Source organism: Monodelphis domestica, chromosome 1, assembly GCF_027887165.1.
Source record: "Monodelphis domestica isolate mMonDom1 chromosome 1, mMonDom1.pri, whole genome shotgun sequence".
Taxonomy (NCBI): Eukaryota; Metazoa; Chordata; class Mammalia; order Didelphimorphia; family Didelphidae; genus Monodelphis; species Monodelphis domestica.
This window is the reverse complement of record NC_077227.1, coordinates 557,367,615-557,387,898: the sequence shown is the minus strand read 5'-3', so window position 1 is coordinate 557,387,898 and position 20,284 is coordinate 557,367,615. Positions and strand designations below refer to the sequence as shown.

Here is a 20,284-nt window from a genome sequence, read left to right as displayed (position 1 = left end):
AGTCAGAAGTTCAACCCCCCCAGGGGCATCCTGGTACATTTCGTTAAATGACAAAGAAGTCAGAATTGTAGGACATCTCAGCCATTTTGCTGATAGCTTTGACAAGAGGTTCAAGCATAATAAGAAAGGATATGGAATGGCTTAATTTTTATTATAAAAACTTTCCCTTTTTGTACTTCTCAAATTCAATTCAATTCCTCTGTTAAACATAAAGTTATGTAAATCCATCTTTTTATTTTTCTATGGTTAGCTACTAAAATGTGGGTGATACAACTTTTAAACTAGGCATTTCATTTAATTCAACAAATGCATTTTAAGTACTGCCTGTGTGTCAGGCACTACCCCAGACCCTCGTCTAGGATACCAAGACAAAATAAATCAATCTCTGCCCTCCAAAGGAATTTATGTTCTATAGGGGAAAGAACTAGGCCATTTTTAGGAGAGAGTTTAACCCAGAGTTACCTTCAAAAAAAAACAAACCTTACCTTCTATCTTAGAATTGATACTAAGGATTGGTTCCAAGGCAGAAGAAGAGTAAGGTCTAGGCAACTGGGGGTAAGTGACTTGCTCAGGGTCACACAGTTAGGAAGTATCTGAGGCCAGATTTGAAACCATATCTACCAGATTCTAGGCTTGGCATCTATCCATTGTGCCCCTATCATTTTATTTAAATATATAATGATTCTCTGGAAAATCAGTCTATGTTCTAGAAAATCAGTAAAGTTATCACTAATTCAGATCAAGATATTAAATCTATAATACCTTATGGAAAGAAATTAATCACATAGGAAAAATGTAATTGAATTCACCCTCTTTTGATAACATGCCACAGAATATATTACATGGTAAATAAAAGAGGCTGTGCCTACACAAAGTAGACATGACCAAACTATACCATATTACCTTTTACCTCCATGTCTACCCTTTACCTGTTTTAGAATGAAGACAAGGCTCAAGGCCATGAGCAGTGTCACTATGAATTGGATGTGGATTTTCATCAACCAATCAATTAAACTCAACTATCATTTACTATGTACTTACCACAAGTAAGACATTGTGCTAGGTTCTGGGGCTGCAAAGACAAAGTAAAAACAGTCCCTACCTCAAGGAGCCTATGTTCTACTGGGCATTAAGAAATACTAAGCAATTTTAATAAGTTGGGAGCACTACAACTGGGGTAATCAGGAAAGAGATCTTATAGAAGATGGAACCTAAGCAGTACTTGGCAGCAAGTAGGGATCCTAAGAGGTGGAGATGAGGAAGATTTAGGAGATATAGATTTCAATTGTAAATTTAGGAGATGGTAGGGATACAGGAGGTGGAACAAGGTAAATGGGGAGCAACAAATGGGATAATTAGGAAAAACATTGAATGTTTGAAGGGGGACTAGCATGAAGCAAGACTAGAAAGGGAGGAGGAATCAGATTGTGGAGTTTTAAGTCCTAGGATAAGGAATTTCTCTTTTATCCTAGAGGCAAGTGGGAACCTTGGGAGATTTTTGAGTAGAAGAATATTATCAGATCCATGTTTTAGGGATCTTAGTAAGAAGTATGGTTTAGGAAGAGGAAAACCAAGAAGTACAGAGACCAGTTAGGTAGCTATGACCATGGTTTAATGATAAAATGTTTCACTGGGAAACTTGCCTTAATGTGTCAAAAATAAAACTTGGTTAAAAAAAAGAACATCTTGTCTTTTTTTTTTTCCAGGGGTTAATTCCTTTCCTTAATGTTTATTTGCAGTTGTGTATAAATGACCAGAGCACCCATTTTTTCCATTATAAGTCAATAATAAAGTGATAACTTCATTTCCTATCTCAATTTCCATAAGAAAAGTTTGTGTGGATTGCTAATCAAAAACTGGGAAACTTCATAATTTGGGATTTGAAATGGATCATTTCTGCAATTGCATCAAACACTAGGGGGTTGCTGAATAAGAGTTTACATGGAAACCACACAGAGTTGGGGGTAATTACCTTTCTTTCAGGGGATTCTATTAGCTTCCATTCATTGAGCTTCAGCTGGTGGAGTTCATCAAACTTCATGCTGACATCTTCAATTGAGAGCTGCAATAAGTCCCAAAATCCTGCCAGGTCTTGGGAAGTAGGCCTTGGCATAGCACTAGGATCCTAACACAAACAAAAAGAAAACATCAACAAACTCAAACTGAAAAATTCTTTTTCTTGGTTTGCTGGGTTGAGGATGGGAGTAGGGAGAAGCCTTTTTCTTTCCCAGGTATCCTTGTTAAGCTCAATTTTTTGTTTTAAGTAAAAACTCTAGTACTTGAGATAAAGTATAATGATTCATTAAATGTTTAGTGTGGATCTTATAAGGTACCTTCCAGTGACTGGTCTAGTCATTTAATCTCTCAGTGCCTCAATTTCCTTATTTATAAAATCAGGATAAAATAGTATTCACTTCACACTTTTATATAAGGATCAAATATGAAAGCATATAGTATTTTATAAACCTTAAAGTGTTATATAAATGTTATTTATCATATTATTATTTTCATGTGATGTATTTTATAAATATCTCATTTAATCCTCACCACCACTTTCATGATTCCATTTTATAGATGGAACTAAAGCAGATAGAGGTTAAGTGACTTGCTCAAGGTCATACAGCTAGTAAGTGTCTTAGGCAAGTTTTGAACTCAGGCTGTTCTATCCTTAATTTTCAATATTTTTAGTCTTTATATAGAGAATGAAAGTGGTGGTCTAAATCTCCAAATATCTTTGACTAATGGAATTCAGTGAATTAATGAATGAATGAACTATCATTTGTCAGACCCTTCTGCCTGGCACTTTTCTAAGCAGTGGGGGGAAAAAAACAACCCACAAGCACCTAAGACAGTCCCCTTTTTTCACAGAGTTTACATTTGAATGAGAGAAGACTGTACCTAGAAGGGGTGGAGGCAGGAGACAATCCTTGTTCCAGGAGGCTCTGCTGTCATTTAGGGCTAAATAACAACCTCAGACACAGGAGACAGAGTCTCTGTATGACTTCATTATCTATTGGGAATCCCTCTATAACTAGAGTCCTGCTTGTTTCTCTTCCATAACAGTGGTGAACATGTTTGATAACCATCTACATGTCCATTTTATACCTCATTGGATATTAATGATCAGAAGATTGAGCAAAATTTTCAGGAATAATTTTTGATGTTTGTAGGGTAGATACTTTGTGGGAAAGCATCCTTTTAAGTGCCATTTTACTATACCAAACACTTTTTAAAAAGATAGTTAAATTATAAAGACAGAAGTATATCATTCTCAACATTTTTCAGTCAATTATCATGGAAATGATATATTCAGTTGTGGACTATCAGCATATTCATATCCCTATGAATAAATTCATTGAGAGTATGCTTAGTATCTTTGTGGATTATTCTCATTAAAAAAAAACACCTTTATATAGATGGGAAAGTAGATAAGTAGACTGATAATTTTTGGTATCTTTTTGTTTTTTGTTTTTTTTTTTGTGGGAAGGGGTATAAATGAGATCAGAGATTCTTTTCAATACCTATATTATCTTGTTCTTCTGCAGAGAACTTGTGATCCTTCATAATTGTATCACTTCTACTATGGATCTCCTACATTTAATTTAATCCAACTGCTTTTCTTTTCTTTTCTTTTCTTTTTTTTTTTTTTTTGCTCTTTAGTGTAATTTCTACTTTTTCTATAAGCAATCTAGGATGGTGAGGTTAGAATCCAAATACATAGATTCCTTGATGGAAAAATTTTGTTATAAAAGTCTTTGATTTTTTTCTTCTTGTCTTTTGATGTTTATCTTCAATTTTCATCTTTTCATCTTTCATCAGGGTGATTTTGCTTAGCCGGATGCCTCAATAAACTTTCTTGAACTGGAATGTACTTTCCATTTTTTTCACTGTTTTATGAGGCAAGCCTGCTCATTATATTACATCATCTTTTTCACAAAATTTTATATTTAAGTTTATATCTTAAGTTATTGATATCTTTGGCTACCACGCCTCTCTGTCTTCCAAGTAATTCAAGTGTTTGCTTACTAAGACTTTTTTTTTTTGGCTCTGCCTCTTTGTAATTTATTAAACCTTGACATTAAATATTTGTATTATATATATTTGTTCTCTCTTTTGTCCATATTTCATTTTTCCATAATAAAATGACTGATCTAAGCACATCTGGATGGGGTTGTTTTAGTTGCATGCCATAGCCTTCTCTAGCTTTTTAAAAAAATTCTTTTACCTTTATACAAGTTTTAATATTTGCTCTAAGAGGATAGTGATTATGGATTCCTGATACCATACATAAGTAACAAGTCATCTCTTGCTTAATAATATAATGAATTTCATTTTTTGGATGTTATTTTGGTGGTTTACCATATCCAGTGTCTTTCAATTCTTTTCTAGAAGTATTTCTGATATTGAAATATGAGTCTTCTGTGTAGTTTGCTGGATAAGTCCTTGCCCTCTCTTGTTCGCTATTCCTGATTTGTATTTTCCTACAATTATCTTGCTTTACTCTACTATTTGAACCTTTGTCTTAATATCACCAAGTAGAACCAAAATAAGGATTGAATTAATTTGGAGAGTCTTATTGAGCTAGTAGTAGAATTTCTTTACTTATCTTTTATATCAGTTGGTGCGCAAACTGCAATTACACCTGTGGTGTTCCTTTTACTTCTCATACTTATCATGATTCAATCATTTGCCTGAACCATATTGTTTAAACGAGAATAAAATGTGAGTTTGCCATTCCCATGGAATTTCTTCGTGGGCACTATCCAGTTCAATTCAGAACCATTTATTGAGGTTGTACTCAGCACTACTAGGAAGAGGTAACTTTTTTATGGAGCTTATGAAATAGTTGCATCAAATACAGCTAAAATTATACATTCTGGACTATGAAACACACAGACCAAGTAAGTGCTTATTTTTTGTGGGAGTATAACTTTCAGGATGATTACTTCTATTTTTCATGTAAAATGGGTCTGAAAATTATAATTTCCATGCAATTTAGTGTGTAAATCTTGTTCTGTTTACTTTGAGCCACTAGAGGGCAACCGTTTCCTACAAAATTTTGCTTAAAGGATGCTGGTCTTTGTTAGAAGGGTTAATTCCAACTTGAACTCATCTGAGACTTCTGAGTTTTAGAAATCATATGTGAATCATTTCTTTTTTGTTTTGTTTTGTTTTTATGTAGCTATCTCTGTTAAAAAAAACCACAAATCAAATTCAAATGTTGGTAATTAGAGCCATGCATTTTCTTTTCTTAAAAAAACGCTATCCACATCCAGAAGAATGACTGGGGAATAGCAACACAGAAGAAAAACAACTGCTTGATCACATGGGTTGATGGGGATATGATTGGGGATGTAGACTCTTAAACATCACTCTAGTGCAAATAGTAATAATATGGAAATAGGTCTTGATTAATGACACATGTAAAACACAGTGGAATTGTGTGTCGGCTATAGGGGATGGGGCTTGGGGAAGGGGAGGAAAGGAACATGAATCTTGTAACCATGGAAAAATCCTCTAATGAAATAAAATAAAAAAAATTTAAAAACCCTTACCTTCTGTCTTAGAATTAATGCTAAGTAATGGTTCCAAGGCAGAAGAGCAGTAAAGGCTAGGCAGTTGGTGTTAAGTGACTTGTCCAGGATCACACAGTTAGGAAGTATCTGAGGTCAGATTTAAACCCAAGACGTCCTGTCTCTAGGCCTGTTTCTCTATCCATTGAGTTACTTAGTTGCCCTATGAATGATGTATTTTCCAAGGAGAAAAAGACCAAGAAACAAGACCTGTTTCAACCATAATAATAGCTAACATTTATATAGTGTTATAAGGATGGAAAATCTGTCTTTTTATCTCTTTCCTCTCCCTCCACTTTGTGTGTATATACATACATACATTTATATGTGTATATATATACACACATGCACACTCACACACACATATATGCAGCAATGGATAGAGAAAGAGGTTTAGAGTCAAGAAGGATAGAGTTCAAATCCAGCCTCAAACACTAGTTAGTTGTGTGACTCTGAGCAAGTCACTGAACTCTTTGCCTCAGTTTCCTCATCTGTAAAATGGACTGGAGAAGGAAACAGAAAACCATTCCAGTATCTTTGCAGAGAAAACCCCAAAGGGGGTTAGGAAGAGTCTGACATAACTGAAAATGAATGAACAACCACACACAAAACCCTACCATATCTATTCAGTAGGACTTTGTTTTATGAGACCACCATGTTCCAAGACCTTTTCTGATAGTTAAATATCACAAAGAATAGTTTATTAGGCTTATCAGAGCTGTCAGTATCACCACTCTTGTACATTGGTGTCATTATTAGTAATTAAATCGTTTTAATGAAATAAAGAGAATCACTGCTCTGATGAGGGCAGACACAACTTTATACAAGTGAGAACTCTGGACAAAGATTGACGTAGGAGTTCATGTTTGGCATAAAGCAATGTAATGATTCATACTAACACATCTTGGAGTGAGAATGAGCATGACTGGGTGAAGTGCTATGAGATTATGTACAGCTTGGGAAAATGGCACAGATTTAGTATGTAATTAAAAATTTTCATTTTGCAAATTTTCTGCCTTTTTTTTGATTGCCAGGTTGTGTACCTGAATTTATATGTGCTGAGTTTGTATAAAGCGAGGTCCTGTTGTGTATAATTTCAGATGAAATAGGCGCCATTATTATCCCCATTTTACATATGAGGAAACTGAAGCTTGGAGAAGTTAGGGTTAGGCTTAGACTTGCCAAGGTTAAAAGTACCAGAGGCACCACTTCAATTTAGACCTTCTTTCTCCAAGTCCAGTACTCTGATCACAGAATCATTGGCCACAAAACAAAGGGTTCAGAGAAACTATAAGGAAAAATCCATGACACTCAGGAAATGGAAATTTGGCCAGGGCTTTTCCAATCCAATTCAATACAATTAAACAACTGTTTTCAAAGCACCTACTCCATTATGACACTGTACTTACACTCTATTTAGAACTAAGTTTTATCTTTCTTGATTGACTTAAGTATGTTCTGAGCTGGAAGAATAGAGTAGGCAAAAATCTCATCTCTAGCTACCAGGCTTCTTTGTTTCAGGAATACCCGACAATCTCTTAAGTAGGTTATCATGTAGCCTTTGCTAGAAGGCTTTCACTAATGGGGAAATTCTCTAGCTATCACAGGAACACCGATCTAGGGCAGAAAAGGACTGTTGTTCAGTTGCATCTAACTCTTCATGATCCAGTGGACCATAACATGTCAATGCTGTCCATGGAGTTTTCTTGGCAAAGATGCTGGAATAGTTTGCCATTTCTTCCTCCAGCAGATTAAGGCAAATGGAGATTAAATGACTTGCCCAAGATCACACAGATAGCAAGTGTCTGAGGCTGAATTTGAATGCAGGTCTCCTTGACTCTAGGCCCAATGCTTTCCTGATCTCCTAGCTGAAAGGGACCTTAGTCTAATTCAATCCTCTCCTTTTAGAGATAAGGAAATTGAGACATAGACATTGAGTAACTTGTCCATAGTAATATACTTAGTGAGTAGTCAAGCTGAGACTGGAATCCAAATCAAGGCAATTTATCCAAGTCAATCCACAGGAAGCTAAAATGTGTTTCTCTATGACAACTACCAATGACTTAGTTTTTTTTCTCCAGGGCCAAATAGCATAGATTTATTTCTTTTTTTAATCTTGGACTTGGAACATGTCATTAAAATAGTACCTCATTGGTAAAGATACAAAGGAGTATGGTCATATTTTTTCCTTCAAAATACTTGGTAGTATAACAATTCATTTTCTGAACAAAGTACACTGAGAAGGGAATCATTTGGATTTGTATCAGAATTGAGACTTGGGCCTGCATATGGTGATATTCAAGGTTTGGTTTATTTTTTTTTCTTATGTATTTTACTGTGAGTCTTGCTTATCTGAGTTATGACCCCCTGAGTAAAGCTCCCAGAAGATAGGGTCCTTAAAACCCATTTTTTCCCCAGATTACATGTCTAGATACAATTTTTAATAATAATTTTATGACATTTTACAATTCACTTTGTCTCCCTCCTTCCCATCCTTCGACAAGAAGGCACATAATATGATATAGGTTGTACATGTGTTATTGTACAATATACATTTTCATGTTTGTCATGTTGTGAAATATGAAGACAGGTTCCTTTTTGTAATAGGGTCCTTTTTATATAGTGCAACATGCCAGCACTTTTTAAGGTGAAGAAAGGTTATTCCAAGTGATTTCCTTCCCTCCCAACTAGGTCTTAATATTATTTTCCTGGTTAAACTTATTCTTTCTAAAATTTTACATGACTACCACCCTCATCTTGGTTTCCAGTTAGATATGGTTAACTTTAAGTAATTTGTTCATGGGTGTAAGATATTTGTTAACTTATTTTCCTCTGGGGAATTCTTTTCTGTACCAGATATAATGACATAACAGCAAATCACTTGTTGGTTCAAAGCCTGTAGGAACAAATTTATTGGATGGTCTCCTGAAAAGGAGTGTTGAATCCTTCTTTCTTCTTTAAGACTTGAGCCTAAATATAACTGCCAGCAGTTATTGATGACATCTTTTCATCTCTGTTGGCTTTTATAAGTATTAAGATATGTGTATTTTTTCAGTATTTTTAATCCTTTCCTTGGGCAAAATGTAAGTATTTATTTCTTCCTCTGCCTCTCTCCCAAGAAAGAAATATGTTTCAGAAACTTCTGTGGTAAGAATGGAAAGAAGCCATTTGCAAAAGACTTCAAAAGTATTCAGACGCTCAATTACGCAGTCATCAAATACTTAGGGATTTCTGGCAATGGGGAACAGTAATTAAAATTGGCTCTATCTTCAATATGAATCTATACTTCCAGGCTTTGTGTTTGAGCTACTAGAAAGTATGGTCTTTGGTTGTATTTTTTCTTTAACATATTTTGTATAATAAAAAATAGTGTAATATTGCTAAGGCACACAAAGTAAAGCTACAATAATTTAGACATAACAAGTAGGCAATTGTGAGATCATTAGAATGATGTTTATAAATAAATATATAAAATAATAAACTGAAATAATACCTTTATACATAATTATACAAAATTCACTTACATGTACTATACATATATCTATGATGTTTTAAAGTTCTGGATAGAAGAGAGGGAGTATAGGGTAGTGGATGTTAAAATGGTAATGAAGGAAAAGATTCTAAAAGAATGAATACAAAGTAAGAATTAAAATAAAGCCCAAATGCTTGACATAAGTCTTCTGTGGACAATCAAGTTTACTTAAATATTGACTTACCAAATTTTGCTGACAGAGCCAATAAAATTGCTGGAACTTCTGAGACATAAGAAGCTGAGCACTTCCAACTGCACTCCTGATTTTACCTAGAACTGAAGGAAAAGGACATTATTTGACATGACTTTTTAAAATGATGCTGATTAAGTTTAAAAAAAAATAGAAGAATCCAAAGGGACTGTCCCTTAGGACACTTAGAGTCTCAGGTTGTCAGAACTGGAAGAAGTCTCTGTAAAGAGGTTCAAGGTAAAAAAAGGAACATGGCACAACAGTAACACGGTTGTGTTACTGATCAGAACTGATCAGCACTGATCAGAAGACAGTTGGTCAGAAGTTCCAGTTTTGTTTTATACTACTAAGTTTGGGAACTTGGACAAGTTAACATTTCTATGTTTCAGTTTCCTTATCTCTTACCTGAAGGGTTTGGAATAGATTGTTTCTGAAGTCTTTTCCAATTCTAGATAGAATGAAACTCATTATAAAGACGAGGAAATAGGCTTAGAAAGAAGAAGTAATTTGTCCAAGGTCACACAGCTAGTAAGAAACAGAGCCAGGATGTAAACCCAAATCTTCTGACTCCATATTCAATACCTTCCTTCCTTCCTTCCTTCCTTCCTTCCTTCCTTCCTTCCTTCCTTCCTTCCTTCCTTCCTTCCTTCCTTCCTTCCTTCCTTCCTTCCTTCCTTCCTTCTTTCCTTCCTTCCCTCCTTTCTTCCTTCCCTCCTTTCTTCCTTCCCTCCTTTCTTCCTTCCTTCCTTTCCTCCTTCGTTCGTTCATTTGTTCGTTCGTTCCTTCTTTCCTTGTCACTTTACCTCACTGAAGCTTGGCTAGGTAAAGTAATGCAGGGGATAGGGTACTAAGAATAGGGTACTAGAATCAGGAAGATTTGACTTCAAATCTTGGGCAAGTCACTTAACTTCTGTTTGCCTCAGTTTCCTTAACTGTTAAGTGGGTAGTATGACTAAAAATAATCTACCTCCTCAGGTTATTGGAATGCTCAAATGAATAAAATACTTAGCATAATACTTGGTATATAAAGGGTGTTATATAAATGTTAATGGTGATTATTATCACTACTTTACAGATAAGTTGTTTCCTGTGTAACTGGTTGTTATTATCCAGTTGCTCAGTTGTGTCTGACTCTTTATAACCCCATGGGCCATAGCTATCTGTCAGGTTTTCTTGACAAAGATACTGGAGTAGTTTGCCACATCTTTCTCCAGTAGATCCTTTTGCCAGGTAATCAGAGATTAAAGAACTTGACCAGGATCCTGTAGCTAGAAAGTATCTTAGGCTAGATTTGAACTCAGGTCTTCCTGACTCTAGGTCCATCACTGACCAGTGATGTCAGCTAGCTGCCTCTTAGACATACCAGGTTGCAAAGCTAGGAAGTGTCGGAGGCTGGATTTGAATACAGGTCTTCCTGATTCCAGATCCAAAGCTTTTAACCATTGAACCACAGCCGACCTTGTCATCTAAGTGCAGAGAGTTTCTATGCTGATAAAACCACGTTGTCTTGACCTATGGCTTTTTCCATTGGACCACACTTCCTTGCAATGTGACACCAACCTATATTTTTGAAATCATCTAAATATCGCCTTCAGCATCCCATTGCCACAGAAGTTTTATTGGACAATTTTTTTTGTTGTATGTATACATTATGACTTTGTAACATTTTCAGACTATGCTATGAGGAAGGATGCCATTAGTTTAATGAAGCATGAAGATTCAGTTAAATGTTGAAAACCATTGCCATGAAATCTACACAGAGAGGTGTGTATATGTGTAATATCTGTACACACAATAAATTACTATTTAAAACAGATATTTTTAGCATTGTTAATCTGAAAGGCAGAATTAGATAAAGTTGTTATACACCGATGTCCTTAGGATATACTAAAACCAGTTTTTTCCCTTGTGATGCCAGCATTACTCAGTGGTGCGTTATCTAAATTCATGGAGCCTTAAAATAACAGTTACTTGAGATAGCGTCCTGAATTTTTACTAAAACATGGTTTGGTTCACATGCAGGTGCCAATCTGAGGTAGGATGTTTTAACTTTAGTGGCTATTAGAGCACTTGCTTTCAGAAGCCATTGAAGAAACCATGGGAGTGCAGGCTTCATCTCTCCAATTGGGTCTGGGCAGAACAGCTGACTAATACAGTTGGTCTTGCTTCAAGCTTTCCCTAAAGTTTTCAGTTAGATGGGGATCTGCAGCTACCTCAGTTCTTTTATAGCTTTAAGCATGAATGAGGAAAGAAGATCTTCTTCTTTTTAAAATCTGATCGTTGGGGATACTAGGGAGTCACTACAGTGTATTGAGTAGGGAAGAGCATAGTCAGACCTGTGCTTCAGGAAGATCTCTTTGGCAGCTGATGGAGGATGGATTGGAATGAGGAGATGAGGCTGGAAAAGTACCAGACTGTTGTCACTTGTGGGTACTGGGTTGTTTCTCCCTATATGTTGCCTTGGATTTTTATATCCCCCCCCCCCTTTCTGGTATTGAATGGATACAAGGCAGAGATAGTCATGCCACCTTCCAGCCTGGAATAGAATGAGACTGGCATTATTTCCAGGTCTGGTGGGATCCTCAGCCTCTACTAAAACTACAGCAATTTCTTGGGTATGGCCTCTTAGATCATCTGTTCTGGCTCTATGTCATCTGACTTCTATCCTGTACCATGTTCTACTATGCCATGATACTGGTGACACTATGTATGTATTATATGTGACACCAGGGAGGCAGAGATCCCCAGGACATGTATGAGTAGGAAGGGTTGTCACCAAGTTTAGCTGTCTATATATTCTTGCCCTCTTCCTGTCATCTAAGGTAAATTGCATTAATTTCAACAGTACACACTCAAACTCTGCCTCACTTCTTTTAATCTCATTAAACATTTTCTCTTTGTTTTCAGTCTGTGCAATAGTCTTCAAAAATACTAACATTTTACTTTTTTAAAGCTCCCCCCCCCTTTTAAATCTTACCTTCTGTCCTAATAATGACTCTGATAGAAGGGCAAGGGCCAAGCTATGAGGGTTAAGTGGTTTGCCCAGGGTCACCCAGCTAGAAAGAATCTGAGGCAGCCAGTCATTATACTTTTATAAGACCAAAATCCGTACATGTATAGTTTTAAAACAAAATAATACAAAAACCACTTAGATGATTCCCTCCAAAGGAGAGAAGTATTCTCGTATTCCTCTTTTTAAACTTTCAAATTTAAGTCTGATTTAGTAGGACTTATCCATGATGGCATTTAGTTTCCAGTAAGAACCTTGGGTCAGCCAAACCCCTATTAATGCTGGCTTCTATGCTATCTCTTTCTTCTAGTACCCTCTTTTCAAAGGCTTAGTCTTGTCCAAGGTCATATAATCCAGTCAAGATTTGAACCTAGGCCCTGTGACTTCAGACCTTTATCCTATACCATGCTGCTTTCCAAGCTCTTTTTAAGCATCCTAAATTCAATTAGACTTTACATGTATTAAGCTTCTGTTTATACTAAGTACACCCCACAAAGTTGGAAAATGCTCATCTAAATCTATGGAAAGGATTATCACTCTGCACAGGATGAGAAATAATTGAAGGATCTAGAGAAGTTTAACCTGAAGGAGGGAGAATCAGGAGGTCCCTGAGACTCAAGGGTTCTGAGAAGCTACTCTATGAAATAAATATTAGATTTATTTAGAGCAGTTTGTGAAGATTAAATTTAACTCCCCCCTGATTGTGAAGATTAAATTGTAATCCCTGACCATTTTTAGAATTAATCACCAAAGGTATGAACACCCTATTCACACTTGTATGGAGGTCTGTGACCCACATGTGCAGTAGTGGGCAATGAATCAGAATTAAACTTACTGCCTCTGGGAAGTCCTAAAGCAAAGCTTCAACTGTGATAGGTAGATGTAAAATTAGGGGAAGGCAAAGGAAGTGATGCAAAAGAAAGTATCTTTAAAAGGGAGTTACAACTTCCTGTGGGGAGAGAATCATCTGAGATTCATGGGAGAATCGTCTGAGATCTTCAGCTGAAGAAGAATCTGCTGACTGGACCTGAGACCTTGTTCCAGGTGAGGCTGTTCTTAAATCTCTTCCTTTGGACTGAGACGTGGTGAGTGATGAGCTGACTTCTTTCCTGAAAAAACTAATCTCAGGAGAGACCTATCTCTTGAGAGAGACTTCTTCAGGTCCTCCCAGGTCCTAAGGACTAACTCTCCCCACCCAGGTTGAGCCAGGGGACGGGAGTACATTACTTAGTGCTTAGGCTAGATACCTTATCCTATCTTCTCTCTGATTTCCTACTTCATTCTTTCTGTATTTTGTAAATAAATTATAAATAAATCTCTTTGGAATAAATTAAATTCCTGGTGACCTTATATTTAAAATATAATCCAGTCCAACTTTTTAATATAATTAACCCCCTTTCTTCCCTTACAAGTTCCAGAGGGGGGAATGAGGGCAGAGGTAGAATAGGAGAAAAATTGTGACATATGAGAGTTTCCTAACATTTTTTCCTGCTCATAAATTGTAGTATGTTTTTTAGAACTGGAAGGAACATTAGAAGTTGTATAGTTTGCCGCTTTTACTTTATGATGAGGAAATGGCAGAAACATAATTAGAACTCAGAATCTCTGATTCAAATCATGTCAGTCTTTCTAATATGTCAGGCCTTTCTGCAAAGTTATAAGATCCTTCTACCACAAGAAGGATTCATGTACAGATATCATAATTATTTAGTAGTAATTTTGTAGAAAGAGTTTTTTTTTTTCTTGGATTATGGGATGGTTAACCTCTTGTTTTTCAATCATTTTTCAGTCATGCCTGACTCTTTGTGCCTCCATAATTGGATTTTCTTGGGTCACATAGTAAGTTTCTGAGGCCAGATTTGAACTTAGGAAAAAGGGTCTTCCAGACCCCAGGCCCTGCGCTTTAGTTACTCTGTCATCTAGATATCGTTAAATTATATCTTTATGTTTATGAAGAATTATATTCCAGTAATCTAAAGGAGATAGGAGTTGACTCCTTTCTTAGAAATAGTGATAGAAAGAAATGATAGCCTATCTCTCAGTCTCAGATTCAGATTCCTTATATTCACTCATAAGCCAATATGGTGTATTTGACATCTCCTCCCCCACCACCTCTTTTTTTCCCTGGAGATGGAGAAACTTATTTTCCTTTAAATAATATTAATACTGAATGGAATGAAGTTAACTCCTTTAAATTCTAAATTAAAGAATCAAATTCCTTTATCATTTATTGATAAGGATATTACTAAATTTTTAATAATTCTCTAAGGTGTCTATTAGTCTTACATAACATGTAAGTGAGAAGATAGCATAATAAAGATTTTATTGTAGCGGAGAATAATGTACTATTTTGCTTCTGCTGCCTTTGCATTTAATCACAGAGAGCTGCCTTTTTTCCCCTAGAATTCACTAATGATTTAATAGACAAGCATTTGTTAGAAGTCGGTGGGCCAGGCACTCTGCTAGGCACTAAGGATACAAAAGCAAAAATTCAACAGCCTCTCATCTTAATAAGCTTATGTTCTGTCAGAATCAAGTGAAGGTTTTTTTTTGTTTGTTTGTTTGTTTGCTTGTTTGTTTTCAGGATGAAGGAACCCTGGGCCTGTTTATAGACAGTAGACAGGGAAATAAGTGAAAGAGTGGTAATGATAGAGGGGGCAATATGTTGGAGGAGATGGGATGCTGGAGGAGAATGAGATCACTTGAACAAGCAGAGAGTTTAGCTCTAGTAAGGAGTATGGCCACTTCATCCTGTGAGACATGGCTGAAGAAGGATATAATGGCAGAAGGCTTCTGAGTGATTAGAGAAGAGTATGAGGGGAGAAGAGGGAGCTCACAGCAAAAAATCTCAGGTTTTATCTGTAAAATAGGAGGTAAAGTTCTCAGTTGAGAGGGTAGGGGCAGGGGGCGCTATGGGATGCTTTGGGGAGGGATGAGATCTGTAACTGAGAGAGCATAGTGAGAGAAGAAAAGATCCAGGACAACAGTTGAGGTACACTCATCATTTTAGTGAGGGTTATATGGCTGATGATCCAGCAAAAGAAAATGAAAAGGTGTGAACAGATAAGTAAGAAAAGAGAAAACAGAAAGTCGTTTTGTAGAATTCTAGAGAGATCCACTTCATATTAGTTGGCAGGAAGCTTTCCTATATCAGATAACTGAGAGATCCAGAAGTCTATAAATAGTATCACAAGATGTATGAGGTTCCTAGGAAGATGCAGCATAATCACTTGTTGCCCACCTAGGAATTAGTTAGATTGCCAATTGAATAGGAAGATAATGATAATGGCAACATAACGATAATATCTAAATATATGCATATTTAGATAGTAGATCTACTGAATAGTCTCTGGGATACCTTCTAGATAAGAAATTCTATCATGAAATTATTCTAAGTAACTTCTGTAATGTTACACAGGTAGTAAATAAATATTTAAGCTGATATTCAAGTGATTTCACTCCACATTCAAGGCTCTTTCCATTATACCATGGTATCTTTCAAATTTTGTTACTAAAAATTGAATACAATGCTCTAGTGATGGTCTCCAGAGTTAAGATTACCTTTTGGTTTCTTCATAGAGCACTCCTATTTATAAATCTTAAATAACACACATGATTTATGAACAAGTTTAAGGAGAGGCTTGTTCTGATCAACTTATCAGGGGAGATATATACAGTTATAATTAATGAATACATTTCCTTTTTCTAGAATGCATATTCCCTTAAACTATAATTAAAGAAGCCGATCATTTTTAGAGAACTGCAAGTTTCAATGCCCACTATTCTTTTTCCTCTTAAATGGAATTCAACTTGAGTGTTAATATAAAGTATTTCAATTTATAATCTTTAGCACCACATTAACAGATGGGCAATATTCTGATGTTATTTTAGTGGACTAGAGAGTAATTATGAACAATATAGATGGAGTACTGGCTTTGAAGATGATGAATGTCAAAGAGCATCACTACTGATGTGGTTGTTAATGGTAAAAGGCTTTTGCTATTCCTTGAATGATAATGACCCTGACTGATACCTGCAGTGTAAAGAGTTTCCTATAATTGCAAAGAATTTGAAGCAAAAATTCAATTTATTCCTTTCTGCTCTACAGCTCTAATTTTGCCTTATTTTAAACAACTATCCTTTCAAGAAATGAAGAAAAGAACTGATGCTAATCAGAATATAAAATCTACAGAATGAATTTAACTCTTACTATTGATCTACATGATTAACCTGTTCAAAAATTGCAATTCATCACATCTTTTCAGTAATTTCCAATTTGACCTAGATTTGCCATGAAACTTCACTGAAATATCTGCATTATTATTAAGCTTTTTAATTGAATTACATGAAATATAGCTTGAATTGCTCTTTTTGGGAAAGGAATTCCTTGAGATTGATCTCTGATTAATTATGGATTTTGTTTCATCATTGCTGTAGGCAGAAGTATCTAATATTATGCTATATTTTTTTTTCATTTCAATTTGGTGACCTGAAAGAATGAAGACAATGATCTAAACTCTGATTTTGCTTCCAGGAAAGAGCCTGGTTAACTTGTGAAGTTGTTGAGTTTCCTAAGGAATATTCTCTCTATCTCTATCTCTGTCTCCCTTTCTACAACTTTTAAATATTTGTGAATATAATGAACTCCTTCCACCCCCAAGCCCCTTCCCATTTGCTGCTGGCTCCACCTGAGCTATGTCTGTTGAAAATCCAGATGAATAAATGTTGGTAAAAGACAATGTGAACTTGGGGCAATCCACTTTGCTGTGAATCATGACTTTGGGCTCTGCTTCTCAATTTCATCATTTGTTACTGTGAACAAAGCTAGCCCTAGGCAAAACTGTGAAGGTGATGACATTTGTTTGCCGCCTTTGCACATCCCTGCCGCCCCCCAATTATGCATCTATCTACTGTGTGTGATTAGATTTCTTCTTAGAAAGAAATTGTGTTTATTATTAAAAGGAAAACTTAGAGAAATTATTTTTAGATTGAGAGCTCTATATTTCACCCAGGGTGTAAGTTTGGTGGCCACTCATGGCCTGATTCTAGGACAGTTTAACACAGAAATTTTGGCTTGCTCCATTTCTGAGCTGCATTGGTTCATCCCTCCACAGGAAGCCTGGTGGCCTCACACATCTATGGACTCGCTACCTTGGTGCCAGACTTAATGGAGATACCTTAGTTTCAGCCTTTGATTTACTACTTCTAGTCTTTTTAGTAATAAAAAAGATCTGGGATTTTCCATCATTCTCATTATTTGAGACTATTGGTAAGAATGAATGCTTCCATTTGATAGCACACAATTTTATATTCAGTCATTAAAAACAATTCATGAGACATCTTATAAGCAATGAATGGTGTTGGGTAGTGTGGGGCTACACATATGATTGCCATGTTCTCTGCTCTAAGAGAATGTACAGCCTAGTAATTTACCAGTCATAAATGAGACATAGTGTAGTAAGGTTAAATAACATTGAAATTTAATTGCTGAACTTAGAGAAAACAGCCATAAGTTCAAATCCTAGCTCTGCTACTTATTACCTCTCAGATCTTGGGCAAGTTTCTTAATTTCTCTGGGCCTTGGATCTTTTGTGAAATGAGGGGAATGAACTATCAGATTACCTCTAAGGTTTCTTTCTTTCTTTCTTTCTTTCTTTCTTTCTTTCTTTCTTTCTTTCTTTCTTTCTTTCTTTCTTTCTTTCTTTCTTTCTTTCTTTCTTTCTTTCTTTCTTCCTTCCTTCCTTCCTTCCTTCCTTCCTTCCTTAAACCCTTACCTTCCGTCTTGGAGTCAATACTGTGTATTGGCTCCAAGGCAGAAGAGTGGTAAGGGCTAGGCAATGGGGGTTAAGTGACTTGCCCAGGGTCATACAGCTAGGAAGTGTCTGAGGCCAGATTTGAACCTGGGACCATTCCATCTCTAGGCCTGGCTCTCAATCCACTGAGCTACCCAGCTGTCCCCCTAAGTTTTCTTTCTGCTCTAGATCTATTATCTCCTGATCACTGTGATAGTATAGGAATATACTTCTACAGCATCTTGTCAGTTGGCCACTAACTTCAGCTTAAATAATTTTAGTGATAAGAAACCAACCACTCTATGGAGAAGCCCATTTCATTGGTAGGTGGCTAGAGTGGGTAGAAAATCATGTTGAACAAAAATCTACCCCCTTGTACCATTCTCTCAGTGGTATCTATTTTCAAATATGTTATTTTGTCCATGATACATACAATTTCCATTGGCCAGCCAAATAGCCAGTACTAGATGGAAATAGGATAGAAAAAATTTTTAAAAGACCTGGATAAAGGAATTGTTACTTCTCAAACAGAAGAAAATTAGCAAATTAATATATAAAGACAACAATATGTATCTATATAGATCATATATATTTATATGCATTTGTTTAAAAAGTACAGGAGGTAAAGAATGTATATTCTCACAACCATTGAAAAATTAAAGTGCATGAGAGTGAGACTTATTTTGAATTTCTTGTTTTTTTCTCAGAATTTATTATCACTTATCCAAAAAGTTTTCCTAATATAAACATATATATATTTATATTTATTTACATGTTTGTATGCATACATACAACATAAATATATATATAACTATATATACACATATAAATATATAAAATGCCATATATAACTAATACTAGAACTTTTTAGATAAATAAGAAATCCTGAGAAAAAGAAAAAAAATTAAAATGGGCCTCACCTACTTATACTTTAGTTTTTGAAGAGTTGACAGAATATGCATTGTTTGCCTCCTGCCCTTTAAAACAAATACATAGACATCTTTTATATTAATTTCCCCCCCACGGAGATGCCTATGCAGACATAACCCCACATAATGCAAGTACTCATAGAAAAGTACACAAATACATATGGTCATATAAAGATAATAATCATAATAAGGAGGCATAAGATGGCTGTGAGCAGAAAGAACAATCATTAGGTGGCCTCTGTACTTCATTGCTCCTCATGATGTCAAGAGAAAATGAGGTAGATCTTGGCAGTTTAGATGGCTCCCCTGTGGTGAATTTAAGTGAGGGCAGAAATGAGAGTCACACAGGATGAGAAAACACAGACAAGCTACCAACTACATCCATGGAAGGAAAATCTACAACAATGAAATTATAAATCCAGTGGAGTTTTAAGTATTCATACCAAAAAAGCATACATGTGCATCTAGGTAAATCAAGACACAAATTCATAACAATAACATGTGCATTCACTTATGCTATGGTCAATAAAATACACTAATAGAAGAAATTGACATGTTGAGCTTTCAGGGACCTTCGACATCATCTAAGTTGGATCTACTATACGTTAAATAAGTGAGAGATGGGATATCTTGGTAAACTGAAGGAAAAATGAGTAGTTTTAATGGCTTTCTTCCAATTACTACATCAAATCTAAACTCTTCTTGACTTTCAAAGTCTTTCATACACTAATCCTGTCCTATTTTTTCAAATTAATTTCTTCCCAACTCCTTCCTAAAACACAGGTAAGCATATAACACTAAATATGTATATGTATATATATACATATAAATATATAAAAGACTATATACATATATTCATAAATAATAGCAAAACTTTTTAGATAATTGATAAGCATTTCTGAGAGAAGGAAACAAATTAAAAATGAGTCTTTAAAAAGAAGCTGGCTCTTGCATATTCTTCCAACCTGAATCAATTATTAAGCACTTATAGTGAATGCTATTGCATGTCTTTAATGGTTCAGGATCTTGCAATAATTCATGGCCATGTTTGTGGACAACAGTGATTACTGATCAGAAGAGGCAGCATGGCAGCAGGGTAGGGAGATGATCCCATAATCAGAATGATGTGGGATCAAGTCCTAGTGCTGAACCTTATAGGTTCTGTGACCTTGAACAATTCATTTAACTTTTCCTTGTTCCAGGCTAATCTCTAAAACTATAAGATGTAGAAGAGTTACCAACATGCACTGGTAGAGGA

The 20,284-nt window shown here is 35.7% G+C and overlaps 1 protein-coding gene across 5 annotated transcripts in view; it reads right to left on the bottom strand.

Annotated features, from left to right (window-relative positions):
* DLGAP2 (DLG associated protein 2) overlaps window positions 1-20,284 on the bottom strand; it is a 1,318,656-nt gene that overhangs the window by 9,275 nt on the left and 1,289,097 nt on the right. For all 5 annotated transcript variants that reach the window (XM_056813399.1, XM_001381443.4, XM_056813397.1 and 2 more), the window contains 2 exons: window positions 9,290-9,381; window positions 1,973-2,125 (listed from right to left, as the gene is read on the bottom strand). In XM_056813399.1, the coding sequence (XP_056669377.1) occupies window positions 1,973-2,125; window positions 9,290-9,381 (245 nt within the window). The remainder of the gene's footprint in view (window positions 1-1,972; window positions 2,126-9,289; window positions 9,382-20,284) is intronic.